The sequence below is a fragment of the Alternaria alternata genome, assembly GCF_001642055.1.
Source record: "Alternaria alternata strain SRC1lrK2f unplaced genomic scaffold CC77scaffold_9, whole genome shotgun sequence".
Lineage (NCBI taxonomy): Eukaryota > Fungi > Ascomycota > Dothideomycetes > Pleosporales > Pleosporaceae > Alternaria > Alternaria alternata.
The window spans coordinates 47,161-59,488 of NW_017306198.1; the positions used below are offsets into that span (position 1 = coordinate 47,161).

Genomic DNA, 12,328 nt, shown 5'->3' on the forward strand with positions numbered 1-12,328 from the left:
TGCCACTGCCTTTCCGTTTACATGAGCGAAGCAAGCTCGTTGACTGGTCGTCCTTGAAGTCCAGAAAGAGAAGCAAGTCTTACCGAGCGGACGGTATCGAAACTGAGACAGTTGCACGGAAACAACCGCAGGGCCGGAATACACTTCGAACGATGTGTAGATCGGCAGTTCACACTAGGAGCACAGAGCGTGTTTTGGTAAACACGGAAAATAGCTTGAAAGGAAGGAAAGAAGTGGTGCCTGGTGTGAAGAGATCAACAACAAAGACAGGCGTACGTCGTCGCAATCACGGAGATCAAAACCTACGACCCTCCGCACACAAAAGGGCTACATGCCTAGACTTAGCAAACAAGGGCTCCGAAGCGACATGGCGGTGCTACCACCGTATGCAGCGTATTTACCCTATCTCCACACCTTACTAGGCGTTATGTCCGCCTGTAGGCTAAACTGTTCAGGGTCACGGGCAACGGATCTACGGCATTGTAGGATTCTGCACCAATGAGACGGCAGTCTTCGTGCAGCGTAGGGAGGCTTTGTGAAAGCTTGTTGGCTGACATGACAAGCTTGACAGCGCCCGCCATCAAATGGCGCCGTGTCCGAGGTTCTTGGCAGCAAGTTCGCGCGGAGGGTCGGACGGTCATCTATCTTAACTTCGACAAGGCGTGAAGCCATGTTGCTTTCTCGGTAGAGACTACGGGTTTCATTGTCGAGATGCATTCCATTGACCTGGTTTCGGGCGCATCGTACTGTGCCAGTCGCGTGTTGTGGCGCTTCCATTTTCGTCCGACGTTTGCGCCATGGACCTGGTATGAAGCGGCGTCCGACAGCTAGCTCGCAGCAACATCGCTGTTGAATCGTCAATACTTATTCAGTACAAGTAGACAAAAACTCTTGGTTTGGTACCCAGCGTTAGAAGTCGAGGTATGCTCCGGTAAACTTGGTGAGCAGTATGCCGCGTTAGGAAGGCGACACAACACGCGTCTGACATCGATATTGTCGTTGAACGCCCTGCAGCTTGACCGTTCGCCATAAAGAGCGTGTCTTGCATGTTCTGATAGCAATAATACGTGAGGATAGGGTGCGATGTCCAGCGAATGGTCCACTAATCCCCGCAAAGAGGGTCGTCCCACTAATGTCCGCAGTCTGTGTAATCTGCCGACTTCTGTACCCACTATAGAGATCAGCGCCATGAGAACTATCGGTAAAAGCTGTTTTGGCTCGCGCTGATAGGTTCCTATCAGATAGGAACAATGTCCTCGTGAGCAGGTTGGCATGTCGTGGCGGACACGTTTTGCAAGGCAAATCTTCTGATGCTGACGCCGACGCCGACGCTATACTACACGTAGTGGCCTTACACAATCAACTCGGACCGAACAGCACTCATGAGATGGGAATAAGAATGTCTGTCATTTCATCGTAGGCAACCGCTACAGTAGCACCCTAGTTCGTTGCCCATGGCATTTCATTCATTCATCCATCCAAGCCAACCACATCAATCGTGTGTATGTATATGCGCCCAACGCCATGCTTTGCCATGTATATTACAGAAAGAAGAGATTCGTTCGCTTCATCCAATCCATCAGGGTATCTTTACGCAATGTTGCCGGCGAGACCAAGGAAGAGGGCTTGGGCTGCGAGTTGCAGTGTCCAAATGCCCACCTTTTTTATGCGTCGCTTACGTGTGGTTCGGTCTTCGAGGACGTCGCGGGCAAAGGCATCGTACATCTAGGATGTGTTAGTATATACTTCTGTAAAGACAGTCAGAGGATATGGAACTTACCTCCTTCGACACTTCCTCCATCAACCCGCTGTCGTAGAGGGTCCAGCTCCCATCGAACTCACTAACTCTCTTCACAACCCTGCAGTTTACAGGGATGAAGGTGCGACTCGAGTTCATGTAAGCTACGATAGGTCGTACGAGCGCGTTGTTCACATAAGAAATATCTCGGGTGAAGATGGGGACTGCGGCGCGCACGTCGTTGAGATGGACGCGCATGTCCATGATCATGTAGCGCTTGTCTTCTTCTGTCCCCTCATCAAGATTTGACTTGTCTTCATGGTGCTCATCGAACCCGTGTACGGCATGATCAGAGAAATGATGTTTGCGTTGTTGAATGACGGTCGCTTCAACGCGGTCATACATGTCGGACATGACCTTTGCAATGCTATCGTCGTCGTCGCTAGGGAACATGACATCTGCTACAATATCGACATTGCCTTCATGGATCCATGAGAAGGGGCCTTCGAAGCCTCTGTTAAGATGGTCAATGTTGAGGCCATCGATACGTATCCGGCTGTGCTTCTTCCAGGCTTTACCATCTTCGCTGTCGCGGCCACTGCTCAATTGCGTGCCAGTGCGGTTGTGTGTTTGTCGAGGATGTATCGTAAAGAGTGAGTTGTCGAAAGATCCGGACATCATGTTGGCAGAGAGGAAGTCGTAGAACAACCATTGCTTTCGCAGTTGGGGGAGGTCGCAGGAGAAGATGCTGACAGAGAACGGGCGGAAGTCGTTGGGCTGGTAGATGGTTACAAGGAGGTCTTCCATCTTGAAAGATTCCAGTTCGAAATCGCCTGGGTTGTGCTCGTGCTTGTATGACCTAGGATCCACGCCTTCAATTGTCTTCACGAATGTCCGATCTACCACGCCTCTGATACCCTTGATTTCGACATCCTTCAACAAGCCCTTCCCATTGAACCACTTAGAAAAGGACAGTGTGACGTTGACGGTATCGATGGATATATCGAACTGGGTGTAGTTGGTGTCTTCTTCGAGTTCCACTTTCTCTTCGACACCGTCTTGACCGTCCTTGTCCTGGTGGGTTATAGTAGCAGCGGCAGCAGCCATCTCCGTTTGTGAGCCCTTGCTGACCTTTCCCTTGCCCTGACCCGGACGTCGCGAGACAAAAACGTTGCGGAAGGAGATGACACCATCTCCCCACTTGGGTACAACAGCAGTCTCAAAGACGACTTTTATGCCCGAAGACTTGGTCAAGTAGTTTCCGATGAACTTGGCGATGGTCTCCTGGGAGAAGGCGGTATTGACCAGGAAGATGGTCAACATGAAAAACGTTGTAGTTCCCAAGACGATCCACAGAAAGTGCGCCGCGATGATCCACGAGAACAATGCGTATATCTCATCAGCATTGAATGGGCGGGTGCTTCGGATGGTAAGCCACTTGAAGTGGATCTTTATCCGCGACCAGAAACCAGACGCTGCCTCGAGTAGTTCGGCTTTGCTCGGACGGTATATGTGGGGTAGGTGGTGTGGTAGACGATCGAGAAGGGGCTTTGCAGCACTCGCTGCTTCAAGCTTCGGGTTCGGGGGCGTCTTTGAGGTTTTGGAGGACGAGTTCGGCTGGGGAGATAGCTGGGCCTGTGGTGCTTGACCCGTGGGACCTTGCTTGTCCTTGGTTGAGCCATTGGTCGCCGAACTTTTGTTGCGTCGGTCGCTGCTTCTGTTCTTCCTCAACGCCCTGGATGCCTTGGATGATGCGTTTCTGCTCCATGCCGAGAGCACAGTACTAGTCACACTCTGCTGGAGGTGACCAGTGCGGGGTGATGACGCTCGGAGCAGGCAGGTGGGAGCCTGTCCAGGATACTGTGAGCGCGCAATTGAGGGCAGACTCGTGGTCGTCGACAGGCCAAAGACGCGGCAGTTGGAAGCAATGGCCCGTTTCTGGATGCCTCCGCTTGATGTGGACTGCGACTGTGCCCATATTCCCCGCGCTTCCCGCGAAAGCACACGGGCGTGTACCAAAGGCTGGCCAGCGACGGCGCGCCACAGGAAGCCGAGCGTTCCTACATTCTTGTTCATGATAACCGCGGCGGGTACATGGTCGACGTTCGCAAGCGAGGGGATGTGCGAAGGTATCTGCGGGGGGAATCGACTGAGGTTTGCGGTGTAGGAAACGCGGGCGGTTGGCTGGAAATACAGGCAAGATTCACGTCATTACCCATGCACATGCAAAAAGTAGGTAGGAGTGACAGGCGCCAGCACGGTCCACCACCACCTTTCGCCTCTCCAAATTTCTTGAGAAGCCCCACATTGTCGCGAATCGATAGCCAATTCGACCCTCCTCCTCGCCTCACCTTTTGCTCACGCCTATAGCGAAAAGAGGAGGAAAATAGCTCTACAGAGATCCAGACGACCTCTATCCGTCCGAAGTCTCCCCGCGCACACACGTACACACACGCACACCGCTCAGGCTCGACTCCCAACGCCCGCGCATCGTTACCTCAATCGCATACTGCAGCCAAAATGCCCGCACCTACAGCCCTCCAGCGCAGGCCTGAAGAGTTCGCCGACGATGTCACCATGGAGGCCTCATCCGTTCCTCTCCCGACCGAAAGCGAAGGCGACCTCATCTCCATGAGCCTTGACCCGGTCGAGGCTGCGCACGATGCCCCAGCACCCACAGAAGACATGCCCATGACAGACGAGAGCGGAAAGCCCAAGTTCCCTGCGGCCAAGTCGATACCGCTCGCTTTCCGCCGCGAGCAGCGCAAGGTCCCGATCCCACCCCACAGGATGACACCACTCAAGAACTCGTGGCCCAAGATCTACCCTCCGCTTGTTGAGCACCTCAAACTGCAAGTCAGGATGAACACAAAGGCAAAGGCTGTTGAGTTGCGCACTTCCAGTGCTACCACCGACACCGGCGCGCTCCAGAAGGGAGAGGACTTTGTCAAGGCATTCACTCTGGGCTTTGACACAGACGATGCCATTGCGGTAAGTGGATATCAAGCCAACACATGCGTCGCGCGAATGTTCAGTTTGGGCTTCGCATGGCCAAATTCCAGCATCGGAGAAGCCAGAACTGACGAGTGTATAGCTGCTTCGATTGGATGACCTCTACATCGAGACCTTTGAGATCAAGGACGTCAAGACCCTACAGGGCGAGCATCTCGGTCGTGCGATTGGTCGAATTGCAGGCAAGGACGGCAAGACCAAGTTCGCAATTGAGAACGCCAGCAGAACACGAGGTATGTTCATCGCATCATGTTAACAACCTACCTGTTCACATCACTGACATTTCCCAGTCGTCCTGGCGGACCAGAAGATCCACATCCTCGGTGGTTTCAAGAACATCCACATCGCACGTGAAGCCATCGTCAGCTTGATCCTGGGCCAACAACCAAGCAAGGTGTACGGCAACCTACGAACAGTCGCTGGACGCATGAAGGAGAGGTTCTAGACGATACAACAAGCGAGGGGTCTTGCATAGTAAGCCACGCAATGGCAACGGCGATATCGGGCATTTACATGGCGTTTGGAGACTGGGCAGGTCGGGAAAAAGCTGTTTATACCATCTGAGATGACTTGATGATTGGAAGGAAGATGGCTGGGACATGTCATAGCTATAGAGGCAATTACGATTGATTCACACCTACCCACATGTCCCTCCATGGATGATCCAGCACGGGTATGAATCGTGAATCCTGAACAAGTTGGAACTTTTCTTCTCGTCAATAAACACACACGCACCCTTCTTTCCCTCGCTCACCCATCAATTCTCCCTACGAAAACCGCACAAGCCTCCCTCCCTTCCTCGCCCCAAACCCTCTGACAAGGAATCCACTGCACACCCTCCATCTTCATACCTACCCTCCCTTTGCCAAACCACTCGGACCCTCTTCCAACATACAACGTAGCGCTCGTCCACTCTTGCTTTCCCAGCAACTCCACGTCACCCTCACCCCTAATCTCCAGGGTAAAGAACCTCGATCGAGTATCCCGCGGCATTGTGGTGGTAAAATGGGGGACCTTGGGATCACGCTCAAAGGAGTTGGAGAGAGCTGTCAGGCCTGTAGCACTCCACTCTATATCCACACCACGTGGTAGAGAGGAGACCTGGGCAATGAAACAGGGCGGTATTGGTACTGATGTCTTGTTAATATCCGCGTCTATGTTTTGGTCCTGAACTTGAAACTCAGAAGTAGAGAGGGCAGAGCGATCGGGGATGGGAGAGCGATAGGTTAAATCCTTGAACGTTGAGGCGCCGTGGTGTTGGTTCAGGCGGTCCCAAGGGTCCATGTCTGCGTCTTCGTTCTCTTCATCATCGGAATTATTGAGAGAGGATGAGCGGGGTGGTGTGTGGATCGTTCGCCAGACTTCTTGGGCTACTTGTACGGACTCTTCTGGATATGGTGATGCTGGGATGAAACCTACAACTGCTGACCACCATTTGACTCGTTTTGTACGGCCGATACGCCAGAGATGTTGTAGGGAGAAGATTGCTTGACCTCTGAAGCCATTTTCCTTGTAGACGTCCATGGATGCGGGGACTAGGGGAATCTGACCGGCTACGTATACCACTTCTCCACTACTCTGGGTATCGCTTTCGTTGAGCTCGTTGTGAGGGGGTAGATGTACAGAGATAGCTTGGCTGTACGGTCCGATGTTTGCTGGTGCCCAGTAGCTTCGCCCTTGTACGTGCAGCCCTTGTCTCCTTACTGGTCTGAATACCTTTCCATCCTGATCTGTTTCGTCCTTGTCCGCAACTACACTCAGCATGGCATGTACGCCTCTAGGCATTGTATCTCCAACTGCTATTGTGGCTCTAGCTGGTGGGTTCACGTGGCTAAAGTATTGCGCGTAGATGGGATTGAGAACTGTAAAGTCTGCCATATCGCGGAGAAGTAGCGTACAATGATTGACGCTGTTCTTGGGAATACGTGATTGCTTCAAGATATGATCGAGACGGAGAAAGATCTTGGAAAGTTGGCGAGAGGGGGAATCGGGTGAAGCAGCGGTGGGAGCATCGCTCGTTAGATTGGAGTATGTGAAGACCGTCGAAGTATCACTGAATACATTCCTGGGAAGCCAATCTACTACTGATGTGCTATCCAGTCGAGAGACAGCCCCAGAAGACTTGACAGCAGATCCCGTGTCAACGGGTATGCCTTGACTACTCTCGTTGCTGGCATCTGTGGCTTCTATCAAGCTCGCGAACTCCTCGTCCCAGAGCTCTGGTATTCTTAGTGGATCAATAGGTTCGGCGTCGTCTGCGCTCTTCTCCTCAAGTGTGCTGCTCTTGATCTTTAGCACTGCTTGGCCACCGTCCAGCTTCTCGGGTGGTCCATTGTCGATCCTGATCCTCTTCTTCCAGAGCGATCTTGGCCCGTCCAAAGCCAATGTCTCAAACTCACCCCCTTCACCTAGTATCGCGCCGTCGCCAGCATCACCATAGCGTCCCATTGCCTTGGCCACTCTAGCTATAGTCTTGTAATTAGCGACATCGAGACCCAAAAAGTCCTCATCTAGACCACCTGACGCCGTCTTGATGATAATTGCTTTTTGCCCGATAGCCGTCATATCGTGCAGAAGTGACGACTGTGTGTACGGTGGCAACAGAGGATACTGCCATAGATACGACAGTGGCGTAAATCCCAGCCTGAGCGCTACAGACTCCACACGCGTGCGTTGATATGTGCTCAGGATAGCCCCTGTAGATACAGCGTTGGCCTCAGGGTGTGCTTCCAGAACCCTTCTCAACAGCGGTACCAAGTCTTCAGTTTCATCCTGCTCTTGCTTTTGCAAAGGTGTCGCATAGTCTCTATTCGAGTCTACGGCGGTACCCGTAATCTCTTGTCGATAGAGAGGAATCCCTAGCGCTTCTTCGTAGAGGGGGATGACCGAGTGCCCCACGGTCTGGTACATGTAGCTGTTAATGTCCTCATCATCATTGCTAGAAGGCGCTGGGTGCAAATTGGCCAGTGCTACGACGGTGTGGCCGTTTGCTTGACAGTGGAGAATGGAGAAGAGCGAGTCTTTGCCCCCGGAGATTAAAGCAATCACGTTCAATGACGCCGACATGGTAAAACGAATGATTCGAAACGGGCGACCGTCTGGGAAAAACAATGAAGGAGTTGAGGACGGCCCGGTGCCGCTCGTTGCATGAGACAGACGCAGGTGGATTGAGTCTCGCTAAAGGTCTGCGCACGCTAGGTTGATCCGTGGGGTTTTGGAACGAGCGCGATCGTGTTTTCTGGCATCAGGGTCCTGTCCTGCAACTCATCGCAGATCACCGAAAAGCAACCATGCGCACAACGCGCGGCTCGCATGGATGGCACAGTAGTCACATGCAGGTAAGGACATCGGAAGTATGTATGTAATAACGTGTTTTTTTGTATGATAGTCGGACAGTGCCAGCACCTCTAACCTACAATAGGCTGCGCAGAAAAGCATTGCTGAGCAGATTGTAAAAGTCTGACGATTACATGTGTGGTGAGAAAGAAGCGAATATTCTCAGAATGTTGGAGGGCGCTCAGATGAAGCTGCCCAATTACAACGAGGGTAGGAAGCGCAAGATAAACAAGGGGGGTAACGCGGCGACAGTGGCCGGTGTAGGGTAATGGCCATGTCGTCGTAAGAGTGAAACCAAGAAAAAACACCAGATCTATCCGTCCGCCAGTAGTAGCCAGTCTCCCCAAATCCCAGGTGTGCCGTGCTAAACGCGAAACCAAAAATGCCAATCTCGAATGTTTAAACTGCAAGATTGGCTGAGTAGAATACAGTGGTAGAAGGGAAGCGTAGAGTTATCGCTGCAGATTATGCAAGATCGAACCGCTAATGTGAACCTGTGCCGCCTGTCTAGCCGAGTCGTGAGGGTGGACGAGCAGCCATGTGGCATGATGTATAATCCTTCTACCGGGTGTTGTGGATGTCATGAAGGGTCGTTAAGAGTTGAAAGGAGAAGTGTGGTAGATGAGAAGATTTACTCGTTCCTCTTGCGCTTCTTCTGGCTGGGCGACGACTCGTTCTCGGATCCATCAGAGCTTGAGGTGGGGATCTCGGAGGCAGCGTTGTAGAGGATCTCACCCATGGTGGAAGGGGCCTGTGCGCCAAACGCACCAGGTTGACCATGCTGCATGTCCGAGTGATGGAAGTCGGAGCCCATGACCTCAAGGCTGACGGCACCAGTACCGTGGGTGCGCTGGTGCTGGGAGAGGTTGTCGCTCCTGGAGAACTTCTTACCGCAGTCAGTGCACTCAAAGGGCTTGTCGTGAGTGTGGAGAGAGCGGTAGTGGCGCTTGAGGTGTTCTTGACGACGGAAGCGACGCGAGCAGAGAGTGCAGACGAAGGTCTTGGAAGGGTCGTCGGTAAGCGACTGCTTGCGACCGCGGCGGCTGGTAGGGGCGACAGGGGTGGCGTGTTCGTCTGAGCTGGAGCCGACAGCGTTCTCGGCTTGACCTGATTCTTGTTGGCTTGATGCTCCAGACATGGTGTTATCATCACCTGATGTCTGTTGCTTACCCTGGTAGTCTGACTCAGTCTCGCTGAACTCTGAACGAGCCTTCTTGACTGTTCGCCTCTTGGAAGCGGCGGACATGTCGAAGTCGCTAGTAGCAGGGGTCATGGGCAGGCCGTGAACAAGCTCCTCCTCAAAGTCTGTGAAGCTCTCGTCGCTCAGGAAGTCCTCCTCAGGAGAGAAAGCGCCAAGGTCAGTGCGTTGGCGCTTGTTACCGAGAAAGTGGGTGTTGTCAGTAGAGAAGTTGACAAGGCCGGTGAAGTCGTCTTCGCAGTCAAGCTCGAACAAGGGCTCAAAAGTGGGGAGACCAGTGATGTTGAAGGATTGGGTAGACTCGAAGCTGTCGACCTGGGCAGTCTCACCCTTGAGGACAACCTTGTGCTCCTCGTCGCCAGGGCAGAGTGTGACAATGGGAAGCTCAGAAGTAGAGACGGTGAGATCGCGGGGGTTGCAGAAGTTGTTCTCGGCCTCAGCGAATGCAGCGCGGGGTACTGGTGATGGTGATGGGGAGAGCGAGGGGCATGAGGTTGCAGATAGAAGGTAGGAGCCTTGGCTAGCCGACGGAGGCTGGATGTAAACTTGAAGGAGTTAGTCACACCGTCCAAACATTCAGCAACATCGACTGCGAAAGACATGAGCAGATTGATTAATCAAAAAATACATACCTGGAGTCATGGGTGGGGAAGCTGAACGCCATTCGAGACCGGCAGAAAGAAGCTCAGAGAAGACCTCGCCTTCGCAGCCTTGCTTGACACCCTCGATGCCCTCACCCGAGAACATGTCATGCATCGGTGTAGGAAGAACATCGCATGAGGAAGGAGGGCTGCTGGTGTTGCTACCGCACGATGAAAGGGGAGGTGTGGCGGGCGAGAATGAGTAGTCGGTGTCAATGGGGTGAAGGTATGGCGAGTCTTGAGGTTGGATCAAGATCGTTGGCTTCTGGTACATTGGCTGAGGTGATGCAACGGGAGTGAGCATCTGGTTGGCGTAGGCAGTCTGAGGGTAGGACATCTGAGAGCATGCCGACGTTGGCCTCTGGTAGTACATGTTCTGTGCTTGGAAGGTAGCCTGTCCGGATGGGTGGGGTGTGAAGTGGCCGTGTTGGCGTGTGTTCTCGCCCTGAGGGTCCGGGTTGTAGTAGAAGAATGGTGATTGCATAGCCTGGGCTGGGTGGATGGGATATGAGCCGTCCATTGCGTGTGTTGATGTGTGTCTTTACTTCAGTATAGCAGTTGTCGTCGTTGTTAACGTTGTTGTTGGTTGGTTAGGTCGATGATAGTATGATATCGAGTGATGTCGAGGACAAATTAGTTGTACTTGAAGCAGGATGCTGGACAGTATAAGAGAGAGTCGAAGGAATGACTGTGGGCCAGTTCGTAATAACGAAACTGTCACTAAGATAGATAATGAAGATCAAAGAGTGTGAGGGCACAAAATTATGAGACCCAAGATGAAAACCTGAACGGCGACGGCGGAAAGAAACGAGAGGGACGTGGTTGATGAACCTTGATCAAGGGCAGGCCAGTGAAAAAGAGAACTGATGAGCGCACAGAGAAGGACGGCTCGCTCTAGTGCGCCGGGGCGCAGCGCAGCTCCACAAGCCAGCTAGGTATGGGATCCTGCATTAGACCCTAGCCTTGACTCGCGTCAAAAGCAGCGAATGCATTAATGCATGGGTTTTTGGGCCTAAAATTATTCGCCCAATGCATAGCTGCATGGGACTATACGCGAAATGAGATGTGCGCGGCGGTTCCGGCAGGCTTCCAGGTATTGGCTACGTCGCCAGCACAGCACATGGTGGGATGGAGAGCCTGCCACACTGCCTACGTAGTGGGTTTCTACCGCCCTCTCCGAATGGAGGAGAGACAATAGCTGAAGGCAACTGAGCCTCGCCACGGTATGGTTGTTGTTCTGACCAGCGAGTGATGGGTAGCCAACTGTGATACTGCCGATGAGTGAGCGAGCATCGGGTGTGTCCTGCGTCTCGTCTGACCTACCACACCTCAGGATGCCCTTTCAGACACCTCTCCAACTCGCCTCGAGATTAGCGCGTCCGGGCATCATTCAGCCTATCATCCTATCTGCCAATCGATAATGATAGCTGCGAGACCCTGCCGGTTGAACTATGTTTTGAAACACCCATACAGCGACCCTCCCGCTCTTCGTGATCTTGATGACGCTGCGCGCTCCACCGAATATGTCACACACGACAACGCCGTACCGCCCGCGGTGCCACCCTCAAGCATCACAGAAGCAACACTACAGAGTCTGATGTGGTTGTTGATTGAGTGCTTTTGGACGCGCTGTAGCCGGGCGTTAATGTCGGCCGCACACCACAACAACTCGCGACGCCTTCCTGAGATGCAGAATTGTAGGAGCGGTATGTCTCACGATGTCTTCAACAACTCCACAAACCATGCAGGCCCCAGAGTTGGAGGAGTGCGTCGGAGTGCGTCGCGTGAGGTCGCCGGCAGCGAAAACAGCAAGACTACCATTGCCACACGCATCGCGCAACACTGGAGGAAGACTCGACTTGCCGGGCTTACGCAGGAACGTCAGCCATGATGCAAGAACATGATCCACGTTGGGCGTGATTTGCCCGCCAGCTAGAAGCCCTTGGATCCGCGCACTCCCAGTGGTCCAAAAGACGGCTATTCTTAATGGTGCGACATACTCGTGTGCAGTGAGCTGCAAGTCGCCACCGATACCATTCTTTCTTCAAAGGGTCAGTAGAACTGGTACTGGGTTGGTGGGATGCATGGCCATATAGGTGCACATGCGGCCTTAATCCGTCTTGCAAGTGTGTTTCAGAAGTTGGGCTGCCACTTCGGCCGCCACTCGTGCAGCGACCGACTGTAGTGGTGTACCAGAGGATGCAAGCTCCTTCTAATCTACGTATCGATAATGGGTGCACTTGGATGGTTATGACGCGGATGAAGTGGATGCCTCACCATTTACACTTCCACCGCGGTAAGAGTTGTGCATATTGGTGCCTCGTATAAGATTCAGCACAAATAGAAACGAGCTATCGAATGCTGCGGGTGCAAAGTTATGAAGCCGCCGGCGAGGCCTAAGTG

General features: G+C 53.0%; 5 protein-coding genes across 5 annotated transcripts; 1 reads left to right on the plus strand and 4 right to left on the minus strand.

Annotated features, from left to right (window-relative positions):
- Positions 1-680: 680 nt before the first annotated feature.
- On the minus strand, positions 681-1,505 carry CC77DRAFT_842436 (hypothetical protein). Its single transcript, XM_018533384.1, has one exon. It carries the CDS (start codon positions 1,272-1,274, stop codon positions 858-860), a length of 417 nt encoding a protein of 138 aa, XP_018386367.1. The 5' UTR covers positions 1,275-1,505; the 3' UTR covers positions 681-857.
- An 85-nt stretch (positions 1,506-1,590) lies between these two features.
- Positions 1,591-3,814, minus strand: CC77DRAFT_934891 (hypothetical protein; the record flags this gene model as incomplete). The annotated part of the gene is made up of 2 exons (XM_018534404.1): positions 1,591-1,725; positions 1,781-3,814. 2 exons carry the CDS (start codon positions 3,812-3,814, stop codon positions 1,591-1,593), a joined length of 2,169 nt encoding a protein of 722 aa, XP_018386368.1.
- A 444-nt stretch (positions 3,815-4,258) lies between these two features.
- Positions 4,259-5,195, plus strand: CC77DRAFT_1060658 (eukaryotic type KH-domain (KH-domain type I); the record flags this gene model as incomplete). Its single annotated transcript, XM_018528352.1, has 3 exons — positions 4,259-4,729; positions 4,833-4,983; positions 5,041-5,195. The coding sequence occupies 3 exons, from the start codon at positions 4,259-4,261 to the stop codon at positions 5,193-5,195; spliced, it is 777 nt and encodes a 258-aa protein (XP_018386369.1).
- A 5-nt stretch (positions 5,196-5,200) lies between these two features.
- Positions 5,201-8,000, minus strand: CC77DRAFT_1019761 (meiotically up-regulated gene 71 protein). The gene has a single exon (XM_018524898.1). The coding sequence runs from the start codon at positions 7,814-7,816 to the stop codon at positions 5,501-5,503; it is 2,316 nt and encodes a 771-aa protein (XP_018386370.1). The 5' UTR covers positions 7,817-8,000; the 3' UTR covers positions 5,201-5,500.
- Positions 8,001-8,717: 717 nt separating this feature from the next.
- On the minus strand, positions 8,718-10,445 carry CC77DRAFT_1030604 (hypothetical protein; the record flags this gene model as incomplete). The annotated part of the gene is made up of 2 exons (XM_018526598.1): positions 8,718-9,829; positions 9,917-10,445. 2 exons carry the CDS (start codon positions 10,443-10,445, stop codon positions 8,718-8,720), a joined length of 1,641 nt encoding a protein of 546 aa, XP_018386371.1.
- Between the last annotated feature and the right edge of the window lie 1,883 nt (positions 10,446-12,328).

Bases quoted from the DNA above. Each gene is read 5' to 3' on its own strand.
- CC77DRAFT_842436 (XM_018533384.1), bottom strand. From the start codon at position 1,274: ATGCCAACCTGCTCACGAGGACATTGTTCCTATCTGATAGGAACCTAT.
- CC77DRAFT_1019761 (XM_018524898.1), bottom strand. From the start codon at position 7,816: ATGTCGGCGTCATTGAACGTGATTGCTTTAATCTCCGGGGGCAAAGAC.